Consider the following 16,353-nt stretch of genomic DNA (forward strand, 5'->3'; position numbering starts at 1 on the left):
TTGTTTTTCTTTCTCACTATCCTTTTTCAAATCATTTTACCACCATTTACATAAACTCACTGCACTCTAAGTTTCTCATCTAATCTTTTGCATTGCCGTTGTCAATTTGATCATGTATAGATAATTCTTTAAATGGGCACAATACTCAAGGCAAACATTCTTTACTAATTAAGCTAAACTATTATTTGGTTTAGAAGAACCGTGGTCACACAGTGGTCAAGCACTTTATTGCTACCAAAAGATCAGTGGTTTGAATCCACCATCTTCTCTACAGGAGAATGATGTGGCAGCCTGTTTCCATAAAGTCTTAAAAACCCCATGGGGCAATTCTACTCTGTCCTATAGGATTGCTAGGAGTTGGAATTGACTCTACAGCAACAGGGTATTGTTTGGTTTAAAGATGACTTCAGGGGATAATTTCAGTTTTAGGTTTAAAGACCTCCTCAGGGCAATAGTTGTGGGGGATTTATCCAGCCTCAATGGCTCCAGAAAGTCTGGATTCCATGAGAATTTAAATTCTGTTCTATATCCACCCCTCCCCACCCTTTTGATCAGGATTCTAGAGAATCTTTGATCAAAACATTCAGTAATGGTAGCCAGGATATATATATGTTTTTTGTTTGTTCCTTTTGTAATTTATTCACTTGCCAGAATGTTTACCAGGTGCTGCTGTATATTTTCTCTTGCCTTGCATTAGAAGACATATACACTCTGATTGTTTATTTTGTGTCATGTTAAGATCAAGATGAGAACAGTTATATTTGGAAAGGAAAGTATCCTGAGGGGAAGAAAGTTGAGGTGAAATTTCTATATTTACTCTGAAAATTTTATGTTTTTGATTTTACATGCATACATGTACACACACATATATATATAATGTTATTTCTAAATCTAAAAAAATGTTAAGTTCTAGAACAAAACAAAAGAAAGAAGGAAAAAAAGGAAAGAAAAAAACTAAGCAGTGGTTCGAGTGTTGTTGGAACCCTAGTGGTGCAGTGGTTAAGAGCTACAGCTGCTAACCAAAAGATCAGCAGTTCAAACCTACCAGCTGCTCCTCGGAAACCCTACGGGACAGTTCTGCTCTGTCCCATAGGGTCGCTTTGAGTTGGAATTGACTCGACAGCCGTGGGTTTGGTTTTGGAAAGTTTTTGGCAGGTGCCGTCAGCCTGATCTATGCATTATAAAGTTTCCCCCAGTCTTTCATCTCATGGTAGCCATTGATGAAAATTGCAGAATTCATTATTTCATCCGGTGTCACTATGTGTTTTTAATAGTTTAACGAATGTTCTAATACTTCAACCTGAGTAGAATTTCTGGGATGGCATGAAAAGGAGCTTCATAGGGGCAAAACCCCACTATTGAAGGGGGCTGTGGCTGAAGAAAGGGTTAGAGGGTAGGTATCTGTAGCAGTATTATTTACTCTTTAATTCAGTTCTGGAAACAATTCTTCTCTAATGATCTCATGGTTTGAATAGAAAGAGCAATGAAAACTATATAAATAAAAGTTTAGCTTAAAAAAGCAGAGTAGAAGAAATCTATGTGAGAAATTGAGACTGAATCTTGGAACCCACATCTTTTCTTGCTTGTTACAGGTCAATCAAGTTTTCTTGTGTTTGTTTCAGAAGCAAACTGTGCTCTTACTTTTGCTAAAACAGCTGTTACTACCCACAACCAACTGCTCTGAAAGCAGAGAAAATCCTTGGTTGAGTTCTCTCAGAGCCCCTGCCACAGGTTTGGGGGGTGTGAACATTAGGGCTGACACATTCCTGCCTTTCAATGCCATGCCCTGTGGACATTGTACCTAAATCTACCCCCACACACTTTTATTCACTGCATGCATCTCTCCCTGCACTTACTCAGAAATTGTGACTGGAGGAAAAACAAAACAAGACAGCACAGTTTTAAGTGAAAATTAAGTTCCCCATCCCCCAGAAGCATCCATGATGGAAAATGGTTAGAAATAAGCGTTTGTAGCCAGACAATGTTTTTCTCTCTTGCTCAAATGATTTTTTCATTTTTAAATGTACTCAATACTTACACTGCAAAACATTAGGGTGTATGATTCAGTTGCAGTCAAATATTGCTCATCCAGAGTTGGAAGATTAGTGGTAAATTATCTGGCCTTTTTACTTGGTCTTCTTTGTTCCTCTGACAGCCTTTTGGTGACTTATTTGGACAGTTGATGAAGCCATCCATTTCCACCTTGCAGAAATCTCTAGTGAAAAATTCACTGGGAATTTGTTGTTGTTGTTAGTTGGTATCAAGTCAGTTCTAACTCACGGTAACCCCATACACAATAGGATGAAAGGCTGCCTGATCTGGTACCAGCCCCATAATTGCTGGCATGTTTGAGTCCATTCTTCAGCCCACTGTGTGCATCCGTTTCATTGAGGGCCTCCCTTGCTTTTGATGGCCCTCCACTTCACCAAACATGTTGCCCCCTTCCAGCAATTGGTGTTTCCTGATGATGTCTCAAAAGTAACAATATTCTATTGCGATCCATAAGGTTTTCATTAGCCAATTTTTGGAAGTAGATCACTAGGCCTTTCTTCCTTGTCTGATGTTGTAAAAATCATAGCTAACATAAAATTTGAGATTACTTCTGGCTCTGGACAAAAGGATGAAAACTATAAGAATTATAGTGTGCTGCTAGGAAAGGAATCATTTTTCTAATTGTCTATGATTTATAGTGAAGTAACAGAAAGGTGGGAAAATGGAAAAGTGACAGGATGTGCTCTCGATTCAGATGGTCTCGTGTTTACATTCTGCCTCTATCCAGCTTAATATTGAGTGGCCTTGGCCAAGTTACTTCATCTCTGTAGAGTTAGTCTGCAAATGGGAAAAAAAAAAAAATAGTGCCTACCCAAGAAGATGTTATAAGGGTTAAAAGTTAAACCATGGGAAGTGCTCAGCACAGGACTTGATGCACAAAAAGTGCACAATAAACCTTCGTTCTTCTGAGGAGCTGCTCCATCCCATTCAATTCTCGCCGAAGCCTCCCCTGCAAAAGGAGATCCGGCAACGCTGCAGACATTTGAGCTCAGTCCAGGCCCTCTGATGTTCCTCCTACCGATAACTGCTCTTGCAAGACTATGTTTTTATTCTGGAATTCTCTAAATGAGGTCACTTTAAAATAGGGCAACAAAATAACACTCTACAACCACAGAATCCTGTTTTACCGTTAATATTTGCCTTACAGAGAGAAATGTATACTTATGAGGGGGGAAAAAAAATCCAGTGTATCAAGTCATTTATTTATTTACTTTTAAATTATGTAAAGGACCATGGTAGCATCTTACCCAGTTGTGTTGGGTAACCATAGCAGCTCCAGTACCCTGGATAGTTTTCAAGCACTCCAGGGTCCTCACTCTGCTGCCTCTGCATCCTCTTTTCCCAGAATCCAGCAGTTTTGCCAAAACCAAAATATGCCCTTACTTTATATTCAGTGGTTAAAATGAAGGACTGCTAACTGAAAGGTTGACGGTTTGAAACCACCAGCAGCTCGGAGGGAGAAAGATGTGGCAGCCTGCTTCTGTAGAGATTCACAGCCTTGGGAAAACATGGGGTCACTATGAGTAGGAATTGACTGGATGGTGGTGGGTGGTTTATATTCAAATCTCCTGTGCCATATTATTTTCCTGTTTACTAGGCTGTTTATCATCTATAGTAGATCCCAGCATTAATATTTTAGTTAATTATTATACAATACTACTCTAGACTTTAGCCTCCAAATCTGTTTACATTTGAGGTTTTGTGTCCAATAAAACAAATTTCTATAATGTAAGCTTTAAAAGCACTATCAGGGCAAGTGTGAGTAATTTCCGAGAGTCTCTCCAAAGCAAATTCCTTCAAATAATATTTGAAATAAAAATAAGAATTGCAATTTTTCACTCCCTTACAGCACTGCTACATAAAGTAAGTCCAGTTTTTCAAGTCTGCGGAAGCTCTCAGCTGTCAGTGTTCTCCAGACTGCATTAACAAACATCTATGCTTTGTTTCCTGGCCTCTTCAACCCCCATCTCATCTCTTTCTTTTGATTTCTCCCATTGAAATGGATTATTTATACTAATCATTTCAAATCCACCCATCCTTGCATTTCCCAGGCCTTTTCCATTGTTATTGTGATGAAAGTACACGTTACCAATTCTTGAATATTTGTTGAGAATTGTTTTATGGCCAAGTCGATGGTCAATTTTTGTCAATGATCCATGCACGCTTCTGAAATGAGCATCCTCTAATTAAGGGGTGCATAATTCTGACTCTGTCCATTAAATTAAGCTTGTTAATTATGTTAAATAAAAGCCAATCCCTAAAATCACAAGCAAAATAAAACAAGTGAAACTGTGTAGTAAATTATTATAATAACCACATAGAGAGAAATTATTCTACTGGCTTTAAAACATTATAAGATGATTGTACATTCCTAGTGGGATATAGCCTAGAGATACAAAAAATTGCAATTCATTTAGACTGCTTTTAGTAGTCACATGATTATTTTTCTCAGTATGTTTTCTAAATATTGTGGGGTAAAGCAAATGAGTTATCATAATGATGTCATTAAGAACTAGGAGTTTTGTCTTGGAGTAAACAGGTAGAGATGTTAGTGTTGAGGTTAAGTTAAAAACCCTATAGCCTTGAATTTGAATAGAAAGTAGTAGTATGAATTCATGATGTATTTTGTCTTAAAAAAAAAAAAATCTATTCTATGCAAAGAAAAGCCTAGATTTAATGATAGCCTGGTAGCAGTTAGCCTACTCATAACCCATTGCCATTGAGTTGATTCCCACTCACGGTGACCCTATAGGACAGAGTAGAACTGCCCCCTTGGGTTTCCAAGGAGAAACTGGTGGATTCGAACTTCCAGCCTTTTGGTCAGCTGCCTGAGCTCATAGCCACTGTGCCACCAGGGCTCCAGTTAGCCTACAGTGCGGAGATATTTAAATGAGCTACATATGAATCACAGAAGTGTCTGGCATACAAGATATTAAGGTATATTCTGAAGAGGAAAAATAAGAATTCAAATAAATTTGGGGAATTCAGAATTTTCCTCTTGAGGATTACATTTTACATTATAATGCTAAATGCTATGGAAAAGTCTCCAGTGGACAAATCTAATTTTTACTTATTTATTTTAAACCCAGTGACTTCCAGGGGAAGAGGTGGGGGTTGTAGAATACCTATGGATGTCTTGCACCTCACAATTGTGCCATAGAACACAATTTGGGAAATCTTGCTGTGAAAGTAAAATTCAGTCTTGGAATAGTTACTACTTGGTAAAGAGACAAGCGATCTAAAGACAGCTGCTGGTGCCATGTATTTAATGACTGCATAATTTAATACAACTACTGTTTAATATCTACTTAATTCCAAATACCGTGTTCAGTGCTGGCAATGTAAATGATAAAAAAGAAAAGAAAAAGTTTCAGAGACTGACTGGTCAAGCATTAAAATAAAGAAGTACTATTTTTTAACATTATAAGAAAGGTTTGAAAAGGTTTAGGGAAATCTTTGGTTGTGATTAAAGGGTTAAGTGTTGGCAGGCAATCTTTGGGTTGGGCCATGAAGAGTGAATTAAGTTATGATGAGAGAAAGTGAGGAGGAAGGATATTTGTGGTAATGCAAAGAGCACGAGCAAAGATAGCTTAACATTAGAGTGTGTGATGTGTGCAGGAAACAATAGTCAGACCTGTGTGGAACAAAACAATGCATGGGGGTAGGGTGGAGAAGGGGCAAGGTAGTGGACAGAATGCGGGCCTTGGGGTCTGACCAACTGGAGCTGTCATCTTTGCTCCACCTGTAAATGACCTTGGGAAGATGGTTTCATCTCTACAAAGCTCATCTTTCCCATCTGTAAATGAGGATACATAATATTTCCCCCACAAATGAAGATGAAATAAAAATAGTGTATGCAAAACTTCCAACACAGCATAGGCACTTAATGTCAATTGTTATTATTATTAGGCAGATTTTGGAAAAATAATGGACACTCTCTGTTGTCAGAGTAAGGGATTAGGATTTTGTTGTATAGGTGATGGAGAGCCATTGAAGGATTCAGCGCCTGGGGGTAAGGTGATTATCTCTGTAATTTGAAAAGATGAACACAGAGGGATGATTGGTACAGAGAGACATCCAGCATTGTAGTCATCCCCACAGAAGATGAGGAGGGCATACAAAGGGCATTAGTAGAGTAGCTGAAACTCTTCAATGTTTCAAAGGTAAAGTTGATAGAACTTGGCCATTCATTAGACTTATATATGTGAGAGTGGGGAGTGAGAGAAAGGAAAGAGTGAAAAATGACACCAGGGTTTCTAGCTCAAACATTTGAGATGCTAGTAATAGCAATAACTGAGAAAGGCCATACAGGAGGTGGATTGGATTTATAGAAGAAGATAATGAGTTCAGGTGTGGCATTTTGTTTGTTTTCTATTATATGCCTGGTGGCCCATTACCTTTCTAGAGTAACAGAGCTTTGCAGATTTGAATGTGGTCCAGCTTCCAATCTCAGAGATCCTTTGATTCTACGAGGCCACAATATTTTGAATAGTATGATATCCTATTATAAAGACTATCATTGGAGCGCTGTGTATAAAGTTTGTCTAATAGATGTGACGGGTTAGTAATATGCTCCAAAGTAAGGTACCAACAACTACTAAAATAGCCCAACATGGAAACCGAAAATATAGATATAGGGTTTGAATTCTCCTGAAAGCGTGGACATTATTTTCTTTAAGGATATTTAAAATTCCATGCAAATTTAGAAATTCTATTCAACACCAATCGTGTGTGTGTTTGTTGTTTTAATGTGCAGGGCAGGAGAGAATTGGGAAAGATTCCAACTATGAGCAGGAGGGGAAGGTTCAGTTCGTGATTGATGCAGTCTATGCCATGGCCCATGCCCTTCATCACATGAACAAGGACCTCTGTGCTGACTACCGGGGAGTCTGTCCAGAGATGGAGCATGCCGGGGGCAAGAAGTTGTTGAAGTATATCCGCAATGTTAACTTCAATGGTGAGTCTCTAAACTTTCATGCTTTTTGGAATTCTAAGCATTGGTATTCTGTGTTTCATAAATTATGTGGTTACATTGTGGCTCAATCAATGTTATTTGCTCTTGAGTATGTGTAAAAAACCTAGTTGATTATATAATTTTGATTGATTGAATCAATCCATAAATAAGTGAATGCCTGAACAACAACAACAACAAAAATGGTTGGGGGTTATGGCTCGTCCTCCTTTCCTTAAAATAGCAAGATCTTTGCTCAAAGCCAAATTCTTTGCTTGGTGAATATAAGAGGGGGTTGGGGGCTGGGGTGGGTGGAGAAGAGAAAGAGGAAGGAACATTTGTTCTAGGTACCGAAGTTAATTGAACTAGTGGTTGTAATTTGCCACAACTATCATATCTCAGATTACAAACTTATTTCACAAATTATAAAACTTCTAGAAATTAATTATCTAAAGGACATAGAAATGGGTGGAAAGTGGGGATGAGGTAGAAGGAATGAAAGGGGAGTATCACATCTTGGCTTATACTATTTTGTATAGTTTTGACTGTTACAATGTGTTCATGCTTATATACCAAAAATTAAACAAATGATAAAAATAAACCTGGTTGTTGATGTAACCCAAAATGAGCACCAACAACATCAAAGAAACCTAACTATATTACAGATGAATAATATAACCACATAGCAAGGAATGGGAAAGAAAAAAAAATGCAAGTAACTTACAAAAACAGTATTTGACTATACTACAGGGTTGGAGACATAAAGAACTGTACACAGGTATTATACAATAGCTAGTAATTTTTTTTTTTCAGTCTGAAGTTGCTGCTTTACAAATATACTAAGACTTAACAAATACTTAAATATATTGTGGATAATGAAAGTTAGGTTACAAATAATGAATGTGGAAGGCTAGCATGAACACCGTAGTATTGGATTGGAATAGAATACATCAGCAGAAACTCATGGATTTGAATATACATACAAAGGGGTAAATGTAGGAATAGATATAAATGTATGTACATGTAGTATGCATACCTATATTGCCTAGCTCTGTTCACTGAGTGGGCCTAGAAGCAATGACACCCCAGTAGAAATAAGCACACCTAGGGACCATATTTTATTTCTAAATACCATTCTCTGATATAAAGAACTAGGGCTTCCTATAGAAATGGTTGACTCCAGGACTGGGCAAGGAAACTGCAAGATGAATCTGAAACATAGTATTGTTCCAGGAATTAAGAAAAGTGCTCAAAAACTGATAGAGTCATGTGGGAAGGATGCAAGAAGTAACCTGAAGGAGATACATTGGTCATTTCTGGGACAACAATGAATTTGAACTCATAGAATAAATAAATAAATACACATGAGTCCATATGGATGTAAATAAGTTACTGAATTGAATTAATAAATGAAGAAGAAGCATGTTGGAATGATAGAAATATAGAAATAGAAAATCACCATTTTGCGAACACCCCAGTAATAATTGTTTCAGGAAAATATCACCAATGGGTGCTGAAATTACTGGGCTAAAGTATGTTGGGAAACAAAATATTTGCATAGTCAAAAGTATCTCCCACCAAGATACATATTCATTACAAAGGGGACAACAATAACTTTATAGTGAAGAAATCTAGAGAGATAGCACCTTTACCAAGTGACCAAAGTTAACAATTACCATTGATGAGACTTATCGACACCATGTACCTCATGATATGATACACTGGGAAGGGAACAATATCACTTCTGAGTTCTTCTTGCCAAAAATGCATATAGCTTCAGTATAATCTTGAGGAGACATCAGATAAATGCAAATTGAGGGACGTTTTATAAAACAACGGGCCAGTACTCTTCAAAAATGTCCAGGCCATGAGACATAAAGACAGGAACTGTGCCAGACTGGAAGAAACTAGGAAGACAACACTGGTAAATGCAATGTGGGACGCTCATTTGATCCTGGACCAGAAAAAAGACATTAATGGCACAATGAAGAAATTTTTTCATAAAATATGAAGATTAGTAACAGTTATAAATCAATCTTAACTTCCTAACTTAGGTAATTATACTATGGTTAAAACAAAACAGAACAAAATCTGCAATCCATTTACCAACCCACAATACCACAATATTGTATCAATCCTTCCAGAGTTACTTAGAATCAAGATGCAAAGACTCTAAACCCAATTTGGGGATCAATAATTTTCAAATTAAGATGGAGACAAAAATAATTCTGTGTAAAACCAGAAAATAGTTCAATTTCAAATTATCTTCTTTGTGTAATTTCTTCCTGACCTTGCTACAGAATTTCCTAATATATGATTCTCCCAGAGTCAGATATAAATTTCATTATTTATAAAATCCTAAGTTACAAGGGTAGGTTCTGGGTTTTGTATTCTGTTCCCTGGATATGACTGACTGTTGGTACGCTAGTGGCAAAAAATTACTTTTTAGAATATTTATTGGAGATTCTTCCCTGATTCTTCATCCAGACAATATATGTAGACCCATTTTGTCACAATGGCTTTGTCTGTTAATGGACCATATTTGCTGAAATTCTGACTAGATGCAGAGCTTACATGTATCAAATGTTTACTTTGTGCCAGAAACTGTGCTAAGTATTATACCTGCATTTATATCATTATGGTTTAGATACGATTACCCATCCTCCCTTTTTTATAGGTAAGGGAACTTTTTTCTCAGAAAGGGTAAGAATTATGATACACAAAGCCAGACAGCTAGGTGGTGATAGTGCCATATTTGGAACCTGGAGTGCCTGACCCCACAAATTGCTCTCTTGACTCTTGTTCTCTAAGTGGTTGAGATAAAGAGCTTTCTACACCATCCTTCTGATCCCATCTTAGGATGAGAAACTCTGGGGGGGTTCACAGGAAGGATAAAGAATTTCTCTCTCCCTTTGTCATCATTGTAATCCTCCTCTGTGGTCAGCATAATCTTCTTTTCTCTGAGGACATATTTTTCTCCCCTTTGCCCAGTCGGGACTGTTCTGGCTCCAGAGACATTGTGACATTCGTTGATGGCAGGACTTAGCAGTTTTGTAAGGCACAGAAACCTCTGCCAGGTTTTAATCAGTGTATGCCACATCACTTTAAGTGAGCAACTGTTAGAGACACAAGAAACTACTTTTTTTTTTTTTCTCATTCAATTTCCTGATTTTTAGATAAAGAAACCAAATCCCAGAGAGGTGAAAATATGTGCCCAAAACTTCAGAGACAGCAAACAACTGAGATGGATCTAGAACCCAAGTTTCTTTCTAGTCCATTGTGAAGAGTTTTGCCGTTCATTTGCATGTTTTAGGAGGATTATGAATTTTCTTTTTCTCAATAAGCTTGAAGATGTTCCTCTGTTACTTTAGTAGAGAATTTGCTGGATCCCTAGGAATTTTGTTCCCAATGAGTAGAGTACAATTTAATCATTCTGACCTTTACATTTACAAAGCATCAATTTAAGAAATGATAATCCAGGGCCCTGAAAGATTTGCTACAGCTTCACCAACTACTTAACTTCCCTCTCATGTGCTGAGAGAAAAGATGGTTCCTTTATTCTTCATCACTTCCAGCCATTTTTTCCTGCATCCCAAATACATGCAATGTCCTGAGCCGTTATTTGTTTTAGTGATATCTATGTTGGCCTGTTTAACCAGGTAGCTGAACTTGCAGGTATAAATTCAACAGATTTGGCTTCTTGGATACAAAATTCTAAACAATCACTAGTATTTAATCTGATGTGTGTTTGTACCTAATTCTAGCTTCTAGAAAACAAATTTTGGAAGGGTATGTTTTTTAAAGACGGCCACATCAGTATGTCATATCCCACATCCTTTTTTTATAATGTGACATTAACTTCACTCCACTGAGAGACAATACCTGTGTCCTCTGTCCTTGAATCCCAGTGAATGTGTGGCTAATGCGGGTAAGTGACGCTACGTGATTTCAAAGGCACAAAAGAGCTTCTGCCTGGTAAGGAAGCCAAAAGGTCACACTGAGAGGCCGTGTGTGGGTATTCTGGCCACTGTCTCAGCTTAGGTCCTAGTTGATGGCCAGCATCAACTATTGGTCATGTATGTGAGCAAGTCTCTGGATGATTCCAAGCATAGCCTTCAAGATTCCTAGTTGATGTGAGTGGAGCAGACATGCTGTCCCTACAGAAACCTACCCAAATGACTGACTGTGAGCACAATAAATGTTGTCATCACTTTAAGCACTAAGTTTTGGGGCATTTTGTTGAGGTGCAATAGATGACTGGCATACAAATCAAGGCAGACTTTCTGGGATCTGTGCATGGGTGTAAAATGAGAAAAGAAAATCAGTTAGGTAAATACCTTGTGGACGATGACTATTTTCTCATCTGGGGAGTATGGATTTCAAATCCTTCTCTGTTCAGGAAGAAAGGAATTTCACTGTCATCATTTAGAGGAGATTTCAGACTTGAGTATATTCTGTCCTTTCCTCCCTGAAACCCATCTTGTCAAGTGGCCCTGTTTCCTTTACCTTAGTATACCTGTATTCTCACCGTAATACCTCATGGAACTCTCTACGGGTGGTGGCTTCCACCTTGATAACTTCTTTTTCTTCTCTGAAATTTCTTCATCTTTTCTTTCTGTTCCTTTTTAATCTAAGATTCATTGAGTAAATCCTTGTTTTTCTTTCAAGAAGTTCAATGAAGCCATTTAGAAAAACTGTGGAAGAAACTGGAAATAAGCCAATAGTATGATAGAATCCATCTTAAAGGTCAAAGGCACACAATATGCTATTACAAGTTATGACTTAGATACAGTATTCAGCTCTTTTTCCTTGATTTTTTTTTAATATGAACTTTAATGAGGACGGAAAGGGCATGACAAGAATCATTTCTCCTAACAAAGGTTGTAAGAAGAAAGGAAGATTAGGCGATGTGTTCCATTCTGATGAATATTTAGTCGGTAAACTTGAGATCCTTTGTAGCCACAGGTATCCAGTATCATCCTCCCTCCTCTCAAAGACTATGAAAAGCTCCAGTCGTATTATTCAATGAGTAGAACTTGTAGAATCATAGCAAAGCATGATATTCTAGTACATAATGAAAGAATAGACTGGTGAGTATCTGAATATTAATGTTCTGCAAAATGACAAGATTCTTTTTTTCTTGCTAATAACCTGCAAAATCTGTATATACTTGGAAGGCTTGCTGAAAGAAAAAAGCCAATATTAAAAACCATTTTGTTTGTTTGTTGTTGTTGTTGAGTATTTTTTTTTTTCTTCTCTCTGCAATAGAAAGTTTTGTGCTGACTCCTACACCCAGAGGGCTTGAAAGAGCCCTGTTATGATAGAATGTGTGTATTTGTGGGCTGTGGAGTAGCGTGTAGATAAAACATGTTGTTGTCACTGTTGCCATTGTATCAGCTCTGACTCATGGCGACCTTATGTACAGCAGAATGAAACATTGCGTGGTCCTGCACATCTTAATGATTGTTGGCATGTTTAAGTCTGTTGTTAGGGCCACTGTGTATTTTGAGTGCCTTACAACCAAGGCAAGGTCATCTTCCAGCACTATATTATACAATATTCTGTTGTAATCTACAGTGTTTTCATTGTCTAATTTTCGGAAGTAGATCACCAGACCTTTATTCCTAGTCTATCTTAATCTGGAAGCCCCACTGAAACTTGTTCACCATGGATTACCCTGCTATTATTTGAAATGCCAGTGACGTAGCTTCCCAGCATCACAGCAACATGCAAACCACCACCGTATGACAAACTGACAGACGGGTAGTGGAGGTAAATCATAGAAAAAAGAAATCAAAACGGTGCTCTTGGCCACAGAGATTGAGACATTGCATCAAATTGGTGGGATCAAAGAAGTGCTGCTTATAGGAGATTAGTGCCCGCTGCCAGAGTGGGCTCTTGCCTGCAGTTGAGTGAAATTTGAATTAGTTACTTATCAGTTAGGAAAGACAACTTTGGTGCATTGGAAAAGACATTTGTCTAGGTGTCTGTGAAATGGGAGTATTAGTAACATCAGAACCTGTCTAACTTCAGGCGTATAATATGAATCAAGATCAGCCCAGAGCCGATCCCTATGAAGTGGAGGTCAGATGCACCTCCTTTCTCCAACCTTTTTTCCAATTCTGACACCAGCCATCACTCCCATGGCATTCTCCTCTTCTGGTTTGATAATCTGTTGCAATGACCACACAGAACTCACAGACCATACCTACAGTTAAGTGGTTTATTAAGGAAGCAAAAAGGTATATCTCAGGATCAGGATCAAGAAGCACACAGGCAAAGTCTGGAAGTTCCTCCCAAAGAGGAGAGCACATCCCTCCCTTCTTACGCGCAGGACAGCTCTGACAACTCCTCTCAGCTGTGCAAGCAAACAGGCCCTTCTCTCTGCCATGCGCATCCCTCTTGGAGGCCTCCTCTCAGCCCTCTGAGGACAGGCTTCCTCTTAAACCCTAAGGACAGATCTCCTCTTGGCTCCTCATGACAAGCTTCTCTGCCTTTGGCCTCCCTGCCGTCACCACTGAGTCTCCACAGGGCCCCTTCTGGGCCTCTTGCTGTCTTCAGTGTTATAGCCCTTGACATGCCTCCTCTCTGCTGCTTCTCTCTTCCTTCTGCTTCTGTCTGCTTCCTATCTGAGAAACCTCTGCGGGGTTGCCTACATATATACACAAACTCCTCGTCAACTTCAAGGCATGGCCCTCCCACCAGGGCCACGAACTGACCAATCCTCTCTCAGTAGGCCACAGATACTTCATTTGCATATAGACTATAGAAACTTCATTTGCATAGCATATAGTCATTTCATTTGCACAGTATATCGACCAATTCCTGCAAGGTGCATACCAGTCACAGGGTAGGCTGCAGCCCAGGGCCAGACAAAAAGCATCAAACCATCCTTGTTTACAGTGTATCCAGGAAATGTCAATTGACCTGGACAAAAGTAATAAACCCTTTGGGGTTGAAAACTAGAGAGAAAGTAACACTCCTCAGGACTTAGGGGGAAAAAAATCTCTCAAGATGTTTTTCCAAAGAATCAAGGCAAAAGGCCACATGAAGGAACTCATTTCACCACAGTATCTGAACACATAAAAACCACAAAAAATAATTACATTTACTGAGCATTATGTAAAAGGCACTGAACTAAACACTATATATACATTACTACATTTTATCTGCATTCTAGCTATTTGAGAAAGGCATTATTAGTGAAACTCAGAAGTAGAGCAAGATCAAATAACTTGTTAAAGGTCACACATATAGTAAGTGGTGGGCCTGGAATTTAAATCCTGTTCTATGTGATTCCAAAGTCAGTTACTAAGCCCTGTTCTTGTTTAATTAGCTGAGTAGCCCTGAGGCAAGTGACTTCCCCTTCTGGATCTAACTTTTTTTTCTCACCTGTAAAATTAGGAAATTCTATGTTCTGTGATCTACAACTCTGTATTAGTTTCCTATTGTTGCCATAAAAAGTAACCACAAACCTAAAAATCACATATTTATTCTTTTACAGTTCTGTAGGTCAGAAGACTGACTCAGGCCTCACTGAGATCAAGTCAAGGTGTCGGCAGGGCTACCTTCCTTCTGGAGGCTCTAGGGAGAATGCTTCGTTGTCTTTTCTAGCTTCTGGAGGCCACCCAGATTCCTTGGCTCATGACCCTTTCCTCACATCTCTCTGACGTCTTGCTTTTGTCTTCACATCACCTCCTGCCTCTTTTTGATACCTCCAGCATTCTTCTTGTAAGTGCTGCTGTGATGACAGTGGGCTTACCTGGATACTACAAGATCATCTGCCCATCTCAGGACCCTTAACTGAATCACATCTGGAAGGTTTCATGTTCTGTAAGGTAACATATGCACAGGTGCCTGGGATTAGAACATGGGCATATTTGGTGGGTCATTAGTCAGTCTACCACATCTCTGTGTGTTTTTGTTTTTTGTTTTTTTTTTTTTAATATTCAGTCATGTCATATAATCTTGCGACAGGTAATTGTAGGATTGTGTGGAGTTCCTTAGCCCTAGCACTGGACACCCTCTTCCAGGAGGGGTAATTTCTTCACAAGGTTGTGACTGTATATGCCTGTTGTGGCTCAATCTATTGTCTCTCTTTCTGGACATTTTCATGAATTTCATTCTTGCATTCAGTGATTGAGTGAGATGGCTCTCAGCATCATGTTGGCTTCCTAAAGTGTCAGCACTTTTTTTTTTTTTAGCCTTTTTAAGCATACTTTGTCCTGCCCAGTTAACATGCTTTTTTTTTTTCTTTCATCCATGTCATTAATGCAAATATAAAAAAAAAATCATGTGGGCCCAAATTCCACAGAAGCTGAAGACTTGGCTTAGTAGATGAAGAGCCATTAGTACCTTAAATGTATAATGAACAATTCTCGAAAGTGCTCCATGTTCCTTTCTAAGACTTATCTGGGGGAAAAAAAAGGCAGAATGATCTCCTGTTCTCTATGATTCTGTTTCAGCTGTAAATGACCTGTGAATTTTCTTGTGAATGATAAGAAATGCAGCACTAGTTTGTGCTGAAAATACTGATCTAGTATTAACCTATAGGCACCCTGGTGGCATAGTGGTTAAGAGTTCGGCTGCTAACCAAAAGGTTGGCAGTTCAAATCCATTAGCCGCTCCTTGGAAACCCTATGAGGCAGTTCTACTCTGTCTTATAGGGTCGCTGTGAGTCAGAACTGACTCCTTGGCACCTAACAACAGCAATATTAACCTATAGGCAGATGCCAGTCAAATACCATGAGGCCAGTTATATTTTTTCTGTTTCCAAGGGACTGTGAGGAAAATGGCACCCAATTACAATTACTTTGTAATTGTTGCTGAAACCATCCAAAATTCATCTCTTTCATTCTCTATACATGGTTTGTCAATTGCTTCCCGGTTTAATATTAAACATTGACCTCAATGTCTAACCCTGGCAAATATGGCTGCATCTTAAGACTGACATTTTAGAAATTAAACCCACATCAGAGGATGAGAAAGAAACCAATATTGATCAAACACCTTTCAGGCATGCGACTGAACATTTTACCCTAGTTAACATTTAATGTAAGCTATAAATAATCAGCAAAAGTATTTTTAAATTCAATCAATATCCAAATACACATTTAAGTAAATGTTTTTGCTTGTTTGTTTTACAGTGCCCTCATATCCTCTTGTTTTTTAAAATTTATTCATTTATGTTCTTAGGAATGCTTCTTTACTCACACAATTTAGCAGCTTGCAGAAACAACTCTATTATTATGGCCACTACTATTAAGGAATCCTGGTGGTGCAATGTTTTAAACACTCAGCTGCTAACCAAAATGTTGGCAGTTCAAACCCACCAGCAGCTTCGCCAGAGA

The 16,353-nt window shown here is 38.4% G+C and overlaps 1 protein-coding gene across 2 annotated transcripts in view; it reads left to right on the forward strand.

Annotated features, from left to right (window-relative positions):
* GRM7 (glutamate metabotropic receptor 7) overlaps nt 1–16,353 on the forward strand; it is a 1,070,009-nt gene that overhangs the window by 772,438 nt on the left and 281,218 nt on the right. For both annotated transcript variants that reach the window (XM_049862738.1, XM_049862739.1), the window contains one exon: nt 6,809–7,009. In XM_049862738.1, coding sequence (XP_049718695.1) covers nt 6,809–7,009 — 201 coding nt within the window. The remainder of the gene's footprint in view (nt 1–6,808; nt 7,010–16,353) is intronic.

The sequence above is a fragment of the Elephas maximus genome, chromosome 20 (genome assembly GCF_024166365.1).
Source record: "Elephas maximus indicus isolate mEleMax1 chromosome 20, mEleMax1 primary haplotype, whole genome shotgun sequence".
Classification (NCBI taxonomy): Eukaryota; Metazoa; Chordata; class Mammalia; order Proboscidea; family Elephantidae; genus Elephas; species Elephas maximus.